This window comes from Geotrypetes seraphini, chromosome 6 (assembly GCF_902459505.1).
Source record: "Geotrypetes seraphini chromosome 6, aGeoSer1.1, whole genome shotgun sequence".
Lineage (NCBI taxonomy): Eukaryota > Metazoa > Chordata > Amphibia > Gymnophiona > Dermophiidae > Geotrypetes > Geotrypetes seraphini.
Window position 1 is genome coordinate 156629122 of NC_047089.1, and position 19411 is coordinate 156648532.

Sequence of the window (19411 nt, forward strand, 5' to 3'; positions counted from 1 at the left end):
CAATCGAAACAAGTTAATAAACAGTAGAAACCTGAAATAAACCATGCTATAAAGAGAGACAGCCAGCACTGACAGAAGGAGGCACAGGAAAAAGACCTCCAAGGCCCAGTGTGAAAACATGTTTGGATGGTACTCTTTGAAAGGATGGTCAGGAAACCAGTTACCTGTACTTGTTAAGACAGACAAATCGGCGAATCAGCAGCTCCCAGGGCAGGTTCCAGGAATAGAGCGTGAATTTACAAGATTAGCAAAGGTAAGAACCTAATCTTTCGTTCTTGTACAATCCCTCTTTATTCCTGAACAAGTAGGATGTAACAGAGCAGTCCTTTAGAGTCAGGGTGGAACTGATGAGCCTGCTGCCAAAACGGAGGAACCAAAAGCAGTATCCTGCTTAGATGCCACATCGATCCTGTAAAACCTGGTGAAAGTATGCAAAGAGGACCAGGTAGCAGCCCTGCAAATCTCCAAAGATATCGCTGAAGACTCTGCCCAAGAGGAATAAATGCCTCTGGTAGAAGAGCCTGCACTGAAATAGGGGGCTTCATTCCGGCCGCAATGTAGACAGAAGAAATAGCTACAAGGATCTATCTAGAAATGATAGATTTCTAAACCAGCCTGGCCTTTCAAGCAGGACCCACCAGTACAAACAGATGGTCAAAAACCAGAAGCTCATTTGTGACCTCCAGATACTGCAACAAGATCCTGCATACATCCAATGACCGCAATACCCAGTCCCGTGCCCTTGAACCAGAGGGAGTAAAGGTAGGAAGTCGAATCTCTTGGTTAATGTGGAAGGTAGAGACCACTTTCAGAAGAAAAGAGGGAATAGTACGCAAACACATGCCAGAATCCATGATCCTAAGAAAGGGGCCCTGGCAGGATAGGGCCTGAAGCTCAGAAACTCTCTGGACTAAAGTCATGGCTACCAGGAAGACAGTCTTGACAGCGAGATCCAATAAGGATATCTACTCCAAAGGCTCATAAGGCAGATGAGTCAGAGATCTGAAAACCAGGTTGAAATTCAAAGTTGAACATGGTAACCGCAGTGAGGGCTGAAGCCTGAGTGCGCCCCTCAAAAACGGAATTATGTTCGGATGAGCTGCCAAAGAGTTTCTCAGAGGCTTGGGACCTAGGTAGGAGAAACCGGCAAGCTGGATCTGAAAAGAAGCTACAGCCAAGCTGCCACAAGCTGACTTCTTTATGCTGTGGAGAAGCATGGCAATCATAGCCGAAGAATAGCCCCTGTGGACTAAGGCCACACGCTCAATAGCCAGGCCGTAAAACCAGAGTAATCTGGATCCTGAAGCGCAATGGAGCCCTGCATGAAAAGAGGCTAGACCAGGGTTGCCCAAATGGTCGATCGTGATCAACCAGTAGATTGCAAAGGCAACGCGAGTAAATTGCACTGCCTTTGCAATCTTGTTCTTCCTGCCTCCCTGAGCCAGGCCAGGCACATACAAGCGCCAGATCCACAAGACTTCACCTGTGATGTCAATTCTGATGTTGGGGAGGAAGTTCTGGGCCAGCCAATCACTGCCTGGCTGGCCTGGAGCTTCCTCTCCGACGTCTGAATTGACGTTGGAGGTGAAGGTTTCTGGGTTTGGCGCTTGTACACGCCTGGCCTGGCTCGGGGAGGCAGGAAGAAATCGGCGTGGTGGCTTGGGGGGGCAGGGAAAGAGAAAGAATCAGGGAAGTGGAGAAATCGGTACAATGGCTTGTGGGGGGGCAGGGGATGAGAGACAGAAAGACAGAAATAAAGAGGGGGGCAGGGGGAGAGAAAAGAAAGAAAAGGGGAGGGGGCAGAAAGAAAGGCAGAAAAAAAGAAATATTGGATTTACAGAAGAAGGAAGTGCAACCAGCGACTAATGAAATCACTAGACAAAAAGGTAGGAAAATGATTTTATTTTCAATTTAGTGATCAAAATGTGTCCGTTTTGAGAATTTATATCTGCTGTCTATAGTTTGCACTATGGTAACCTTTTACTAAACCATGATAGTGGATTTTAGCGTCAGGAGCTGCGAGGGGCATTCAGCGCAGCTCCCTGCGCTAAAAACCGCTATCACGGTTTAGTAAAAGGGGAGGGGGTATATTTATCTATTTGTGTATAGTTGTTACTGAGGTGACATTGCATATTTTAAAGTCATCTGCCTTGACATCTGGAAAAAAAACTGAATACAAATGATAATTAACATTTTCTCTGCGTACAATGTGTTTTTTTTAAATTTTATTTTTGGTAGATCATTTGACTTGGTCATTTTAAAAGTAGCTCGCAAGCCAAAAAAGTGTGGGCACCCATGGGCTAGACTAAGAACAATTGACATGGAAGTCCAAAACCCTGATCCAGCTGCAGATCAACCAGGTTGGCGTATCACGGATGTCTCAGCCAGTCGGGTGCTACAAGAATCACCAGACCCCTGTGTGCCACAATCTGTCTCAGTAGAGGGCAATTGCTGTTCGGCAACCTACTCAGGGTCGCCTTAACCCTTTCAGGACCAAGGGACATATTTGTCCCATAACTTTAAAATCCTATAAATTTTGATTGGGATAGTCTACAGTTCTAAATTTGATATGTACGGATTCCATATGATACTGCCTTTATGTAAACAAACTGGTTCCGACATTCATTCATTAGCGTCGTTGCCAGATTGACGAGAAGATTCACTTGCCACACTGTCCATAAGCCAGAAGTGTGATTTTTTAAATAAAAATAATGATATTTCACAAAAAAAATCAATTTTTTGGCATCTGCAAGCCCTTTTTACCATAAAAATGTCGTCAAAACCACAAAAATTGGCCTACGATCCTTATGGTCCTGAAAGGGTTAAAGGACAAGTTACAGGACCACTGACAAATCCACAACATCCTATACACCAAAATAGAATAGGCCGATAGCTTGCTAAATACACTGAAAATGTCATACAAGGCATTCGCCATGTAATCCACCCCTGAGATCATAAACGTGAGATCCTGGATCACAATAGTGTCAGGATTATGGCGGAGCTTCAAATGACAAGCTCTGGGCACTAGTGTGCCCGATTTGCGATTTGAATCAATTCACTGATTCACTTTGGGTGAATCGATTCGAATCGGTTTGTTATTGAAGAAAATCGGACTTACCAATTCATTGGCCCCCTTGCTATCGCTGCTTTTGCCTGGCCAGGGAGGAGAGAGCCTTGCTTCCGGGAAAGAGAGCCTTGCTACCCCAATCTGCACCAGAGACCCATTTGGGCTTTCTCTCTGCCACCGGAGTCCTTGCTTCTGGTGTAACTTCCGGTTTTGCAAAACCGGAAGTTATATCGAAACAAGGACTCCGGTGGCAGAGGGAAACCCCGAACGGGTCTCAGCATGCAGATCGGTGGCAGCAAGGCTCTCTCCTTCCCGCCCAGTTTGCGCTAATCACCACAATTAGTCCTGAATTATCACCGGACTCTGACAGACACTCCTTGTAACTCTCTTTTATTTCCAACAGTCCTAATCAGCAGCTCTCATTACAAACGCTGATTAAACTGCAAATTATCCAGAAGTGGCCCTGTTCCCGTCTACCAGCAGCTCGTTCAATATCAATTAAGGTAGCAAGTCTGGAGCCTCTAAGAGCTTCCAACTGCCTGATAGTGGCACTTATTAGTTTGGAAAACTAGGAAAATACTAATAATCAACAACCAAGGGAAAGAAGAGGAAACCAAAGAGCTGGAATAAAAAAAATCCTCTTGTATCTTTGAAATGTTGAATGATACAAGCAATGGTGTCCCAGAGATTGTGGTTCTTCCAGGAGACAGCACCAAGTGTCAGAGAGACTTCAGAATATAAAATGTATTAGATGAGGCAATATCTTCAGCTTATTGAAACCAGTTTGGAAAATAATGAATTGTATCAGTCTGATGGAGGAACAGGAAGGAATTGTATCAGTCTAATGGAGGAACAGAAAGGAAAGACAAGCAGATCATCAGGGCTTGATGCAGAAAGGAACCAAGAACAGGCAGGACCAGGGATAGTCAAACATCCACCAGCTGCACAGCGGATCAGGACCCTCCCCCCCTCCAACCTCCACAGAGCCTCTAAGACCAGCAGAGCGGCACATAGTGGATTGACTGCACTTTCTTCGCCCGCACATGGTGGAGTCCACTCAGAGCTGTCCTCTAAACAAGATGAAGGGAATCATGTATTGAACGTGATAAAGGATCTGAGCTTTCAGTTCCAAATGTAAAATCATTTTTACTTTAAAGAGAAATAGCCTTATATGAAGGTATTTTTGGGCTCAGCATTTGTCTTCTGAGTACATACATGCCCTTAATATGTAATGATAGATTTTACAGTATTTCTCCTCCCTGGCCAGGCAAAAGCGGCGGTAGCGAATGCAATTCACTACCCTGCGGCTACTCTGGGTGTTTTCTCTCCATTAGGCCGCCCAAGTGGACACAGGAAATTTTCACTGAGGGCGGGCCTCAGTGGAGAGAAGATGCAAGGAGTGGATCGCTAAATAACTACTGCCACCGGCAACACGTTGTAACGTCAAAATAAAGGTAGATGGTGGGAGAGGGTTGATGGACTTGGGGGAGTTGGTGGACTGGGGGAGAGATGGGGAGAAGATGAATGGGAGAAATAAACTTGGTGGAGGAGGGGAGATGGACTTGAGGGAGATCATGAAGAGGGGAGATGGGGGGAGGGATAGAAGAAATAATGGATCTAAAAACAGGAGAGGGAGAGAGATGGTGGACAATGGGATTTAGGGAGGGAAGGAACAGAAAGGGAGAGAAGTTGAACACAAGGGATGGGGTGTGGGGGGGGATAGAGATAAGAACATAAGAAGATAAGAAGTTGCCTCTGCTGAGGCAGACCATAGGTCCATCCTGCCCAGCGGTCCGCTCTCGCGGTGGTCCATCAGGCCCATTGCCTGAGTAATGGTCTATACCTATCTATACCCCTCAATCCCTTTTTCTTCTAGGAATCTATCCAAACCTTCTTTGAAACCATTTAATGTTTTCTTGTCTACAACAGCCTCTGGAAGCGCGTTCCATGTATCCACCACCCTCTGAGTGAAAAAGAACTTCCTAGCGTTTGTTCTAAACCTGTCCCCTTTCAATTTCTCCGAGTGCCCCCTTGTACTTGTGGTGCCCCATAATTTGAAAAATCTGTCCCTGTATACTTTTTCTATGCCCTTCAGGATCTTGAAGGTTTCTATCATGTCTCCTCTAAGTCTCCGCTTTTCCAGGGAGAAAAGTCACAACTGCTTTAATCTGTCAGTATATGGGAGATTTTCCATTCCCTTTATCAGTTTAGTTGCTCTTCTTTGTACTCCCTCAAGTACTGCCATGTCCTTCTTGAGGTATGGCGACCAATACTGGACACAGTACTCCAGATGCGGCCGCACCATTGCACGATACAGCGGCATGATGACTTCCTTCGTCCTGATCGTAATACCCTTCTTAATGATACCCAACATTCTGTTTGCTTTCCTTGAGGCCGTGGCCCATTGCGCCGATGCCTTCAGTGTTGCGTCTACCATCACTCCCAGGTCTCTCTCCAGGTTACTGACCCCCTAGTGGTGTTCCCCCCATTTTGTATGTGAACATCGAGTTCTTTTTCCTCACGTGCATGACCTTGCATTTCCCTATGTTGAAGCTCATTTGCCATTTTTCGGCCCACTTTTTCAGCTGCGTTAGATACTGGATAGGAGGGTAGTTAGAAAGAGAAAGGGAGGGAAGGAGGGAGAGATGCTGCATGAAAGGGTAGTTGAGAAAAGCAGAGATGGTGGACCTGGGTATGGTGGGATCCATTGCTGCAGCTACGGGAATAGAGGCGGAAAAAAGGAAAGATGCCAGACCTCCAGAAATGGAAGATGGATGGTTACCACAGAGAAAGAAGAAAATAACAAATAGGCAAGAGACCCTGGCAAGCAAGTTATCAGAAGACGTTTGTTGTAGAGCCTGGGACCAACGTGATTTGAAAAATGAACAGACAACAAAAGGTAAAAAAAATAATTTAATTTTCTGTTTTGTGATTACAATGCTCACTGGCTTCCAGTTATTCACAGAATAACTTATAAACTTAGTATAATCACCTTCAAAACCCTATATAATATGACCCCCGCTTTTTTATTTAAGTTATTAATTCCATATTCTGCAAGGAGAATTTTAAGATCTAACGAACAAAACTTATTGTCTATTCCTTCGCTGAAAATTATAAACACGAGACGACAATTTATTTTTTCATGTACTGCGCCACAGACTTGGAATGCCCTCCCTATTTCTTTAAGGGAGGAGAAGGAATTTGGAAAATTTAAAAGTAACTTAAAAACTTTTCTTTTTAAAGATGCCTTTGCAAACTAATTTTATTATCTTACTACTCCACTTTACTTTATTATATTTTTTATTTATTACCCTCTTGTATTTTCCCTTAATGTCTCTTCTTTACTTTAATGAATTGTATTTCATCCCTCCTTACCTAATGTTAAGAATATGTTAAACTGAGTGTAATTTAGTCTTTTTTAAGTATTCGTATGTATTGTACTGTCACCTAACAAATGTAAATTTTAATGTGTACATCGCTTAGAAGTTTGATTAAGCGATTAATCAAGACACTTAATAAACTTGAAACTTGATTTGAAATTTGTATTCTGCCAGAGCTGGTATTAGACTGCGAATGTGAGCTAGGATTTAACAGAGAGAGGAAAAGTCTGTTTTGTTTGTTTATTTTGTTTACACACAGGACCAGTGTGGGTAGGGGAGGGCAAAGGGAGTGAAGAGGCTATAAAATAAGCTCACCAGGATGTTTGGGAAAAAAAACTATTGGGCAGGAAAATTGAATCGAATCGAAAAATCGATTCAATAAGCTGAATCGAATCAAAATATTTTTTCCTGAATCGGGCAGCACTACTGAGCACAAAAGAAACTTTTGCCACCTTCAGTCTGGCAGCTGCCAAGTCAAAGAGATGATTGAGGACAAAGTCCACTCTGCAGTCCTGAGCATCCTTCAAAACTACCCCACCATCGCTGGGGAGAGACATGTGCTTAGTAACCTGCGCCACTGAGGAATCAACTTTCAGGGATGTAAAGTGCTGGTTAGCCTGGACATGGCTCTTGCGCATTTCAAGGAACCCTCAGGCACCTCCCATATGTCTATGAGTATCTTGACTATGCCTGGATGATCAGGGAAGGTGGCAGATTGCATTTTTTCGTTACTCATAAAAAAGCATTCTGCAGAAGTGGGCTGAGCAACCTCCAACTTCTGGAGGGAACCAGAGATCAAATCAACCAGATTCACGGGTATGAAAAATTTCCACTCTGTGCGATCCTCACCCAGATCCAGGAAGCCTCCCAGATCCTGAAGATCCGTGTGCGCTACAACATTCCAGCCTGCATGAGTAAAGGCATGGTCAGTGCATCCAGGTTGTCTATGGAATCCTCCGGCACCACAGCCTGGGACACCTCAGGGAGAATGTGCTGGACATATGTGTCCTGGAAAAGAGGGATACCTGAGGAGACACAGAAGGCTCATTTTTCTCTGCCAAATAAGCTTGATACATCATGTTAATAAATTCTGGGGAAAGCCCATCATTCGGGATGGGAACCAGCTCCTACAGGAGATTGGGGCACCCTAGCTTTCGTCCCTTTAGACATTCCTGTATTATAGGGGCTCCTCAGGGCAGCATTCTTCTCAATCAGTCAAACAGAGGTTCGGTGGCTGCAGATCTTTCTTAGAACTTTTGGAGGACTTCTGAGCTTTGGACAACAAATTGCGGTTGCGTTTTCCTGGGGCCTGAAGGGCACTATCGATGGGGCCCCCTTTTGACTTTTTAGGGAGCCCTTGGCCAGAAAGAGTGGCAGGAACCCCTTCAAGGGTTGAGGGAACTTGGGTCGATAAGATTTTGACCCTCCTTTCCCTTCCCCCTCCCAGTACCGCAGCATACATTGAACACGGCTGCTTGCCAGACAGCAACCCACCGCAAACAGGGCATAAATCCAAAGAATCTTGCCCTGGGTAGTCCATCTGAGTGATTTTCTTGCTTGTAGAGGCCAAAAATAACTTTAAAAATAAAAATTGGGAAAATCCAAGATGGCCACCGCAGATATACTTTACATTTTTAAAGAACAGTCTAGGATAAGCACAAGAACCCCCAGAACATGGCACTTTGGGGATTTTAGTGGTGGGAGGGTAGGGCTCACTCCCAAATGACCCAAAATCCACTTATGAGGACACCCCCTCCCCCGAAAAAAAATAGGCTGTCAACTCTATACTGTTGGAAATTGCAGGCAAGGAAGCTGAAACAACTTACAGGTAGATCCTCTGCCTCAACAAGCATGCAAACTGGACTGCTGGTCTTCTGACTGCCCTATCAGCCCAATACCAACAGCCAGAGACCTCTGCCACCACCAGATACCCCCATGGACGTGACTTGGCAGAGGGACACAGTTGGCTCCAATCCCAGGCACACCTCCACAGAGCCACACAGCATGAACTCAGACCCACTAGTGGACAAACCTGGCGTGAGCAAGCTCCCAAGGGAACGGTCCCTGAGCCCCAATCCAAAAGTGCAGGCAGCCAACCCCCTGGAAACAGACGTTCCGCAAAGTCTGCGATCTCCCGCACTCAGAGTTGTCCCCGCGGGGAACCTCTGCAGCACAAAAGTGCAAACTGCAATAAAAAAAAAAAAGACCGAGTGTAGGAAAAAAAAACCCAACAGGAGCAGAAAAGACTAGCCGTCCGGCTTGTAGGAATACAACTGGATTCCTGAGGGCACTCTCGAGATAAGAGGAGAGGGGATAAAAACATTATGTAAATGAGGCTTTCTACATGCTGTCTGGCGACCTCATAGGTGTATAACTCACTCGTCCAGTGGGATTAATACAAAAAATGCCCATTTAAAGCCGAAAAGGAAAACAATGTGTTGCAGCTAATTACTGAAATCTGAGCGAGTCAGAGTCACGCACATGCAGAATGGTTACTTCCTGGCCGTTAATTCTACCACGGTCCTGCCCTCCGGCTACGTACTAACCTGGACACCGTACGATCCGGAACGCGAATCCTGCCCTTCCCAAGACAGAACTTTGTTTGACAAGGGAACAGCTGTGCTCCATCTCTATCTTCCCCATCCCCCACACTTACCGAGCGAGGGGAAGTATTTGGAGAAGCCATGGGCAGAGTATATAGGACCAGGAATGCTTCAGAGTTGAGGAAGGCCAGTAAGCAGTCTTAGCCGCTATCCCGTTTACTTTTTTTTTTTTTTTTTTCCCCCCCAAGACAGAGGAAGAAACTTGCACGAGCCCCCGCCCCAAGTATGTAGTGAAACAGCCTGAGAACGCGCGTGCGCTGAGGTGGTCCTTCTAACAGACGCCTCCCACCTCTTCTCATCCCATGGGAATGTCTTTAGCCCGCAAGGCTCTACCACTGAATCAAGGGAGGGGGTTAAGGAGAGAAGCTCAGCGCGTGTGCTAGTCCGGTGATCAGATTGTTTTGAAATGGCAGGCAGGTGGCGTTGCTGTTTATCACGCGCATTTGGTAAACCGGCACTTGTGATTACTGTAGTTTGGAATGAGGGAAAGACATCTAAAAACAGCGGTTCCGCCCTCTGCTCTCCTCCCTCCCATCCCCTAACTTATAGCTTGTACAGTAGTTGATCGGCTCACAGAATGAATGATCCGGCTTGAGTTCAGCTGTTGCTAAGGGGAAGGAGGAGGACAGGGTGGAGTTGCCATGGAGGCCGAGCTTGTCCAGTGGGATCTGCAAAAGCGAGCTGGACCCAACTCGAAGAAAACTGAGGAACCGCTAGGAGGATAGGTGGAACTCTGAGGGAGACACACACACAGATTGGTTTTAGAGCGAGAGCGCCCTGGACGTGCTACAGTTGTGGATCCTAGCACCCTGGCTAGCAGTCTCCCTCAGTTTGCTCGCCTAGCGACAGATAGCATGCTGAGAATGGGGAGCCAGTGGCTGCAGCCTTGCAGCGCGTGAGTGAGTGAGCGCGCGCGTCGCTGCAGCCGGCCATGGCCGAGGAGCTGAACGCGGACACGGTGCTGCGGTTCCTGCGCGAGCGCGGCGGCCGGGCCCCCAATCAGGAGCTGGTAGAGCACTTCAAGAGCTGGCTGAGCGCGGCGGGGGACTCGCGAGCCGCCGCGCGCCAGCGCTTCAAAGACATAGTTAACGAGCTGGGCACCGTGAGGCAGGAGAACGGCGTCAAGTACGTGTGCCTGAGGAAGAAGTACCTACAGGAGCCCGGTTCTCCCACCGCCACCTTGGCTTCCTCTCCCCCCGAGCACGTCCCCGTTATATCAGTGACCGAGGCTTCCCCGCAGCTTTTAAGCGAGGAGGAGCGAGCGGTGTTTCAGCGAGTAGAAGACGGCGGCACCACCGCAGGGGAGTCGGAGAATGAAGAGAAGCGACGCGGGGAAAAGGAAGAACGAGCGGCTCCGCGGGAGGACCCGAAGGTGAGCGCGGGAGAAGAAGTGGATGGCGCTGCGGATCCCCAGCAGCAACAGGACGGGGGCAGCGGCTCGCCCCTCGCCTCGCTCGACGGCGGCAGGAAAAGCTCTGGGCGCCGCTTCACGCCGCAGGCCCTGTCGTCCCTCGGCGACGAGGGGGATGCGGACGGCGTACTCCGGCGCAGCCTGTTCGAGGAGGGATCCGGAGGGGACGCATCCCCGGAAGAGCCGCCCTGTTCCCCGGGGCCGGCGGGGCGCGAGGGCGGCGGGCTCGCGACCCCCCGATCCAGCCGGAAGACCTTCCGGGAGCGGATGATCAGCAGCTCCCCGCAGCTCCGCAGGACTTTCTTCGCTGGGTGCAGAGGTAGCGGAGGAGAATCGGACACGGCTTCTGTTGCTTCTTCCTCCGCTGAGGAGAGCGGCGGCGGCTCGGTGACCCTAGACCCCTTAGAGCACGCCTGGATGCTCTCCGCCTCGGACGGCAAGTGGGAAAACCTGGAGGGGTTGCTGAGTTGTGACCCTGGCCTCTTCACCAAAAGAGACTTCATTACGGGTTTCAACTGCCTGCACTGGGCTGCCAAGAAGGGCAAACAGGAGCTGCTCGCCATGCTAGTGAACTTCGCCAACAAACACGAGCTGCCTTTCAACATCAATGCTCGAGCCAGTGGTGGCTACACGGCCTTGCACCTGGCCGCCATGTACGGACACGTGGAGGTGGTCAAGTTGCTAGTGGGCGCCTATGATGCCGACGTAGACATCCGGGATTACAGCGGTAGAAAAGCTTGCCAGTACCTAAGCCAGGAGGCCGCCGAGGACATGAAGGGATTAGTGGGCTCCCTGGCCGACTCGGAGCAGGAGAGCGCCGGCAGTTTAGGGAGTGGGCGTTGGAGGCTGTCCAGGGTCCTGCCGTCCACTATCACGGTGCACAGACTTCCTCTCCTGTCTGACGACCACCTGGACGGGACCTGGCTCAGGTCCAAGGAAGTCAGCAGAAAGCCATCGGGGAGCAGTAAAGTGAAACCCAGACTTAACAGAATACGCTTTAGGACACAAATAATTCACACAACTCCGTCTTTCAAAGATGCTGATGAGGATGACCGGTCTCTAAAAAGCCCCTTAAAGTTGAGACCCAAATCAAATGTGTTTGGGTAAACTGTTTTATGCAGGAAACTTACAATTATGTTTGCAGCTGGTGGTACTAAGTAACAGTATTTATAAACTGCTGCCTTATGGAGAGGTATGAAGTTCTGAATATATACCTCCTTTATTATAGGATTGATAGATTTATTGGGTTTGTTTGTTGTTTTTTTTTGGTTTACACTGTGAACTTAAAAGTACTTGATTTGTTTTCAGAATTTGAACTGTAGAATGTCGGTTTTCCAATTAACCTCACTGCACATCAGAATGTCTACCTTTATAAGCTGCTTTATGACTTCCATTTCTTTTATGTGGTGATTGTTAGGAACAATCCTCACTTCTCAGCATCCCTCTCAGCAAGGCCTAAATGTAGTAAATATTGGTTTCTGTGCCTTTAAAAAAAAAAAAAAGAAACTGTACTGGATTCTTCTGGTAGGTTTTCTAGTAGGATTTTACAAATAGACTCAGAGCAAAGAACAGGAATTCATGATATTAATGATAAATTGAAAACACTTTAAATCAAGATTACCCCTTTCCCCCAAAAGAGTCAAAATAATTAAGTACCCTAGAGCAGGGGTGCCCACACTTTTTTGGCTTACGAGCTACTTTAAAAATGACCAAGTCAAAATGATCTACCAACAATAAAATACTAAACATATACCCCCTCTTTTACTACGGTACACTTTCCAATTTAGTGCACGCTAAGTGCTAATGCACCTATTATATTCTATGGGCATGTTAGCATTTAGCGCGTGTTAAATTGGCTAACGCGCCTTAGTAAAAGACACCCCCCCCCCCATATTTATTTATATATATACAGAGTGCACCTCATCTGTCCTCCAGACCTTGTTCCATTCCCCAACCAACATCTCTGTCCCTCCAGGAGTCCAGCTTTTCTTCCTCTCTCCTCCACCCCTATTGGCAACATGTCTCCCTCTCTCTCCCTCTTCTGTTATGATCTTGCATCTCTCTGTTCTTCCTCAGGGTCTCTCCCCCTCTGTCTCTTCTGTCCCATAGTCCAACATCTGCCCACCTCTCTTCTGCCTCCCCTTTGTTTCAGGTTTCTCCCTCTGTCTTCCTCCTGCTAACATTTTGAGTCCTCCCACCTTTGGTCTAGGTCTTTGTTTCTCTCACTCTCTTTGTCTTCCCCCTCCCCAGGACCTGGTATCTTTCTCTCCTCGGTTCAGGGTGTTTCTCCTCTCTAACCCATCTAGTAGTCCAGGATCTTCCTCCTCCCTTTTGGTTCAAGGCTGCTTTCCCACCTCTCCTCAAGAACCTTTTGTCTCTTCCCCCCCTCCGATTCAGCGTCTCTAAGGCAACCCCCATCCTGCCCGGGCTCTCGCAATGGGCACAGTCTTACCCCGATGTGCGGGGCCTTACCTCCACTGCTTCCCACACACAATGACTGTCAGGTCATTCTCGCCTCCGTTCTTCCCTCTGGGCCTAACTACCACAGTTGAAAGTTAATTATGGCAGCCAGCAGAGCGAACATAGCAGGCTATCATTGGCTTCTGTAGCATGTTCCATCTACTGTGGTCCCGCACATCCTCTGACTTCAGGGGCGGGACTGCTGCAGAGGGAACATGCTACACAGGCTGACGGCAGCCTGCTGTGTTCGCTCTGCAGGCTGCCGTAATTACACTACTTTAAAGGTGAGACAGTGACTGGGGGAATGCTAGGGAAAACACTGGCTCTGCAATCTACAGGTGTTGCCTTTGCGATCAATCAGTAGATCGCGATTGATGTTTTGGGCAGCCCTGCCCTAGAGTCTTGATTGTGTGTGTGTGTTTGCACACACAAAGCCAACAAGATCTGTCTGGGTCTGATGTAAGTGATTTTTAGCATTAAAAGAACACAGTTTAAAGGAGCTCTTGTTAAGGTTTAAATTGATCTAGTAGATTATACGTAGAATAGAAATCCATAGAGGTATGTGTGATAATGGTCTAAAAGAGACCGGAGAATAAAAATACATTTTAATAGGCCCTTTATTGAACTGAGCTCTTCTTGACTTTAGGAAAAATGCCTTTTTCTGAATTTCTCCTTGTAAATTTTATCAGAAATCAAGATAAAAGCTTATTGTTCATTTATTTAAAAAAGTTGTTTATTGGTCAGATTATGGAATTTTAACCAATTTTCAGATGAGAAAACAACTATTGGTCCATAAACCACCAACTTTCAAACTAATATTCTTTTAAAATGCATTTTTGGAAGACCTGGTGAAAGATTTAGTAATTCATGACACTTTTCCTATTACAAACAAGGTATATGGGCTGGTCCTGTATCATGAAAGCTGCTTTTTTGTTTGTTTTGGAGTGTTTTCTCTGTTTCTGCCAGATTAGAAAACTGCCAGTTTAAAACGTACATCTTTAGAAATATATGTTAAAAATGCACCATTCGTAGTGCAGTATGTTTGCCAAATCAGACAAAGTAATTAAGCCTGGGGAGATTTAATCACTGGTGCAATTGTACTTAGTCTAGCTTAGATTTTACAGGAGTGTAAGGTATTGGGGTTTATGTGGTGCATAGAATGACTGACTTTCTAAGACTATTCCTTGCTATTAAATCAGAGCAAGAAATATGTGGTGATGTCCATTTCTTACAGTGTATTTTACCTGCTAATTAAATGTGTCTAGAAAGTTTATTTCATTTGTAAATGTATAAACTCTGCAGTGATATAGATGTGCCTTTATTTTTACAGCTTAATGGGGGGTTTTCTGGCTTCTGAAAACTGAAATATTATACTGGTGATTTTCTGCACCTGTTCACTGAATGATTGGAGTTGTTTCATAGCACCTGTTTAGTTAAAATAAGGTGAACTGATAGAGTATCCCTTCTTTCTTGGGTCCAGTTGCCACCAATTTTAGACAAAGCAAATCAGAAATATTTTTTTTTTCATTTGCAAGAAGACATAAGGCCTTAATCAAAAAGGTTTTGTTCCATTCTGTGCCTGTTGAGAAGAAATAAGGTATTTTTACATATAGTACTAACATAAGTGATAGAGGAAAAGTCCTTAATTATGCATCCCAAAATATTTGTAAATGTCTGAAGCTGATAAAGCTTTTAAAACGTATAGTTCTGAGTTTATCTGTGCACAATCTACATGTAGATATCTCGGTTAGTTTCTTCAATTTAAAACTGCTTGAATGTGTGACTGCCAGAATTTTATTTCATAAACATATTGTCAAATAGTAAATTAAACTATTAGATTCCTTTATTTTGATGGAAATGATCTACAGAATGTGGTACTGATATATTTTGTTATGAATTGGGGGGAGGGTGCTTATTTTATTTACTCTCATGCCAATGTTGACTCCACCTTTCCCAGACTATTTAGATTTGAATAAATCATCTTTTTAAATTTAAATCAAGAACCATAATATTTCAGCTGGATGCGAACAGACATTGAATATTTCCCAAAAAATTAAATTAAAACTTTTTTGATCCATTAATATTAATTGCCCAGCACTTAAATGTTTAGACTAGATTTCCTCAGTGTAATATAGGATTGTTTTTGAAACTATGTCCTTTTGGATTTGGAGCACTTACATTTTTTTTTCTAATTTGTATTCCATTCTTAAGGTGTTTTTTCACACTGCCCATTTCTGTTATTATGAATCTAAATTGGGGCACTGTAGGCTAGTTATTTTGGGTGCATTATGAAGGTTTATAAACAACATGAAATGTAAATTTTAATTTTTTTGTGCCATCTATTGGCATCCACATTTCATGCAATGCACCTAATGTTTCAAGCCCTAAAAGAGCTCAGGAACTTTTGGTGAGCCAGACTTTAAACTGATTGGTCATGTGCCTTCTTAAAAGAAGCAGCATGCATTTTATGCTATTGAATTAAGAAATTTGCATTCCGTTGCTGGTTTTCTTGATGATAAGTTTTGGAGATATGTTCCTATCTATAAAACTTAAGAGGTATCTGAAAAAAAACAAAGTGTCTTAGTTCATATTTTGGAAATATAAGTTATTGACTGTCTCAGGAGCTTCATGCTGTGCACTGACAGGCAGAAAACATGGGTTGTATTTTGTTTTCTGAGCCAAAATTACTCCCTGGGCAGACAAGCTAGCTGGGTCTGGGGCCACAATGGAAGCGGTATTCTCTCAATCTCTAGTGGCAGAGTCTCAGCTGTGTCTCATTGGTGATACCTAGTGGCTAGTATAAACAAGGCAGGAGTCAGTTTTAACACTAGGTGTGCTGTGGTCATCTCATGGCTTAGACTGCACAGGGCAGACAGCTCCTGCAAAATAAATAAGAATACTGCTGCACAGCTTCCTGTGAGCATTGCTAATGACCAAATGTAAGGTCTTCTTCCCTAGTTATGTTCTAGAACAGTGGTCTCAAACTCAAACCCTTTGGAGGGCCACATTTTGGATTTGTAGGTACTTGGAGGGCTGCAGAAAAGCAAGTAACCTATTTTTTCTTTGGCCCTCACAGTTAAAGTTTAACTTCTTTCCTTTCTCAAAACTGACACATTTCAATCACTATATTAAAAATAAAATAATTTTCCCTACCTTTGTTGTCTGGTGATTTTATTTTTCTGTGCTTTTAACTGTTTCCAGGGCCTTCTTGTCCTTTGACTGTTTTTCTCTCCATCTTCACTTTCTGCCTTGCATCCATTTTTAGAACAAAACACAAAAGACCCCCTCTCATATACCGTGCAAGTTTCTCAAATAATATGATCATATAACATTTAAAGGCTTTTAGATATTTAAATGTGCTCATAAACTCTTCAGCAAGGTGCCACAGCAGTGATACAATGTTGCTGGAAAGGTACTTGAATTTTAATCATAAAACACATTGCATGGAGCAAGGATTCTTGCTTCTACTGGAGTGGCAAACGTTATGGCTCTACAAAAGTTGTTTAACAGTAGATCACTTATCTGAAAAGGTCAGTTCACGGCTCCAACACAGTCTGTGTTTCGCTACGCTACATCCGGAAGCCAGAAAGATGAACTTTTTATATTGTTTTAATTTGCAGTGTGCAGTGCCTGAGTCCTATGGTCTACACACTTGATGTTGAAAAAAGACGCCATCCATTTTTGGCATTTAACTTAACATTCAATTTTTCTGCTTCTCAAAATCTAATTTTCCATGTCTTCCCTTCCCTTCCTATTTCCCTCTCCTTCCTTTTTCCTGGTCTGGCATCTGTCTCCTTCCCTTCCCCCCCCCCCCCCCACACCATGGAATCTCTCCCTCCTCCTCCATGGTCTGGTATCTCCTTTCCTTTCCCTCCCTCCCATGGACTTGGCATCTCTCATTTCTCTCCCTTGTCTTCCTTCTCCCTCCTTCCCTCTCTCCAATTTGGTGCAGCAGCAGCATTTCTCTTCCCCCTTCCCTGTGCAGCAGTAGCAGCATTTCTATTCCTCTTCAGTTTCTGGCTGGTTCCCTTGCTGAAGTCATTTTTCTGTTCAAAGCCATGAATGGCAGCTCCTCACACGATCCGCACCTGCGTCAGAAGTCTTCTCTCTGATGTCGTGACATCAGAGAGGCTTCCGACGCAGGCGTGGATTGCACGAGGAGCCACCACCGCCCGCGGCTTTGAAGGAAAAATGACTGCAGCAAGTGAACCGGCCAGAAACTAAACACTATCATCGTGTCCAAACCGCAGGCTGCAAAATAATACCTGTCGGGCTGTGCGTTTGAGACCACTGTTCTAGAAGGAACTGCAATTTGTGGCCTCTGGCTAAGGACTGTCGGCCATGACGACTAAAGTGAGCTGGGAGGGAGATTTAAAAAGGGGAAAAATTCCATAGATAGCTATAAATGAAAGGACATTGTAGAATAGCACAAATGGGGATAATTCTCAAAAGGTCACCTAAATTAGGCACTAAAATGCTGGTGCTAAGTGCAAGTTCTATCTAATTATCCACATAAGTAAGCATTTGAATACCTTAACTCATGAGCACTTAACGCCATATCAGTGGTTTAAATGCTTCTACCTAATTGCTGGGTAGTTATGTGCATAGCTGATAGTATTCTATAGATTAAGGCCAGATTCTATAAAGAGCGCCTCCTAGGTGCCTAACTTAATTGGCAAAATATCCTTAATGGCCTCAATAATTGGGAAAAAAAATTAATTGGGTAGAGGCGCCCATCCAATTCTATTGCATGGCGCTTAGTAGCACCTAACATCTAAGTGGGCATTTCTATGGGCAAAGCATTACTTTTGAACTGCTAAACGTGATTTACCAAAAACTTGGGCACCTGAAATGTAGGCCTTTAAAACCCTCGTCTATATTGCTAGCGCCTAAGTTTTTACATATGCACCGCTAGGTGCGATTCTGTAAACTGTGCCTAAGCATGAATGACACATGGCTGGCTCTAATTTTCTAGGCACCATTTATAGAATCCTGGAGTTTGTGTTTAATTGCTTGGCAAACCACAATCTTCCCATGTCCATACCCCTAGAAGTTGTGTACTGTAGAATTTAGGGGTATAAGACATTTATATGCTAATTAGTGCCAACTAACACCAATTATCACCCATTTAGTTTAGTGCCGATTAGAACCTAATATGCTAATTAAGTTATGCACTTAAATGCCCAGTTCTATAACCTGCACTTGTAATTTTGCATGCTAAGCCCAAAAAATGTTCACACAAGATGATGGAATTAGGGGGTAGGCAGTTTTTGTTGAGCTGGAAGCCAAGAAGAGGGAGGAAATTGCCAGGCAAAATAACAAGTAAAAGTTATATGATTTAGCAACTGTGCAGAAAGCAGTGCTCCAATTTGTTTGGATTTCTCATGCCAACTTGATTCAGTTTTATATGTTGAGCCAAAAGGAAGATAATTTTATTGGCTAACAAAAACTTTAAAACTTGTGTAGGACATTCCTGAGAGCACCATTCACTTTTCTGTCAGTTAGATATACTGTATTTGCAGTACAGAGCTTTATTTTACTCGTACACATGTATTAAATAAAATGTACACACATGCTCCTCTTGCTAGGTGTGCTTACACTTTGGATTTTGCATTCCTCCTCTTAAATCTGCTCACTTTGAGTGTGAAGCAGCTAGTCTGCAGCACTCAGAATTGTGATAGCTTTTATTGTGTTAAGAAAATGAAACAAGTTTTCAATGTCCTAAATTCTTAATTGATTACCTGTCAATTTGGCTGCTTAATTGACAAACTTTGTAGAGATAAAACAATGGCTAGAATTGGACCTCTGCAAAAAGTTAACTGATGCCCATCCTTTATACGAGTATCCTTCATCTTTATGGTCCCTGTTTATGAACATGTCTAGTGTTCCTGTGCTGCAGGGTTGCTGGTTTTGTTATAACAAATATAACTTTGACAGTGTGTTCAATCTGGAAAGTAGATGGCTAATAAATTCTATTTTATGGGATTAAAATGTTTCACTTCTTTTGTGACTCTGCCAGAATTCAGCTGCGATGAAGTGCTGCCTGAGTAGTTTGCTTCAAAGGGCTCTTGAAGTAACTAATGCTAGACTTTTTAAGTAAAGCAGAGAGAACATCCATGTTTAAAAAATACTTCTGATATGTGTCAGTGAGAATACTGTGCAGTAATCTAAAGAAACCTACTTGAAAGGGCAGCCCTTTTTACCTTGACTTTAATAAAATTCAGAATATTATTTATGAATTGGAGTGGGAAGGGGAGTGGTTAGTTTTTAGATTTTCTTCTAAAAGCCTAGGAATGTTTTACCAAAAACACTGATTGAAACCAGGTTTTGTAGAGACACCTGCTGTTGTAGATGTCTGGTGTACCACTGGAAAGCTGACACTGGGCCCCTCTAATTCAAGACATTTAGTTTTCCTTGAGTTCAAACTCATGTCACATCTGTTCTTAAAGCAGCAGTACTAAGTGTATGGTTCATCGATCAACTTGACTGG

The 19411-nt window shown here is 44.5% G+C and overlaps 2 protein-coding genes across 2 annotated transcripts in view; one reads left to right on the top strand and one right to left on the bottom strand.

Annotated features, from left to right (window-relative positions):
• Positions 1-9259, bottom strand: part of SEPTIN10 (septin 10) — a 126606-nt gene extending 117347 nt beyond the window's left edge. The window contains exon 1 of the mRNA XM_033948226.1: positions 9104-9259. Within this exon, the coding sequence (XP_033804117.1) occupies positions 9104-9133 (30 nt within the window). The 5' untranslated portion in view covers positions 9134-9259. The remainder of the gene's footprint in view (positions 1-9103) is intronic.
• A 141-nt stretch (positions 9260-9400) lies between these two features.
• On the top strand, positions 9401-11990 carry SOWAHC (sosondowah ankyrin repeat domain family member C). Its single transcript, XM_033948223.1, has one exon. It carries the CDS (start codon positions 9982-9984, stop codon positions 11566-11568), a length of 1587 nt encoding a protein of 528 aa, XP_033804114.1. The 5' UTR covers positions 9401-9981; the 3' UTR covers positions 11569-11990.
• The last annotated feature ends 7421 nt before the right edge of the window (positions 11991-19411 follow it).

Excerpts from the sequence above, each read along its gene's own strand:
- SOWAHC (XM_033948223.1), top strand. The coding sequence starts at position 9,982 with ATGGCCGAGGAGCTGAACGCGGACACGGTGCTGCGGTTCCTGCGCGAG.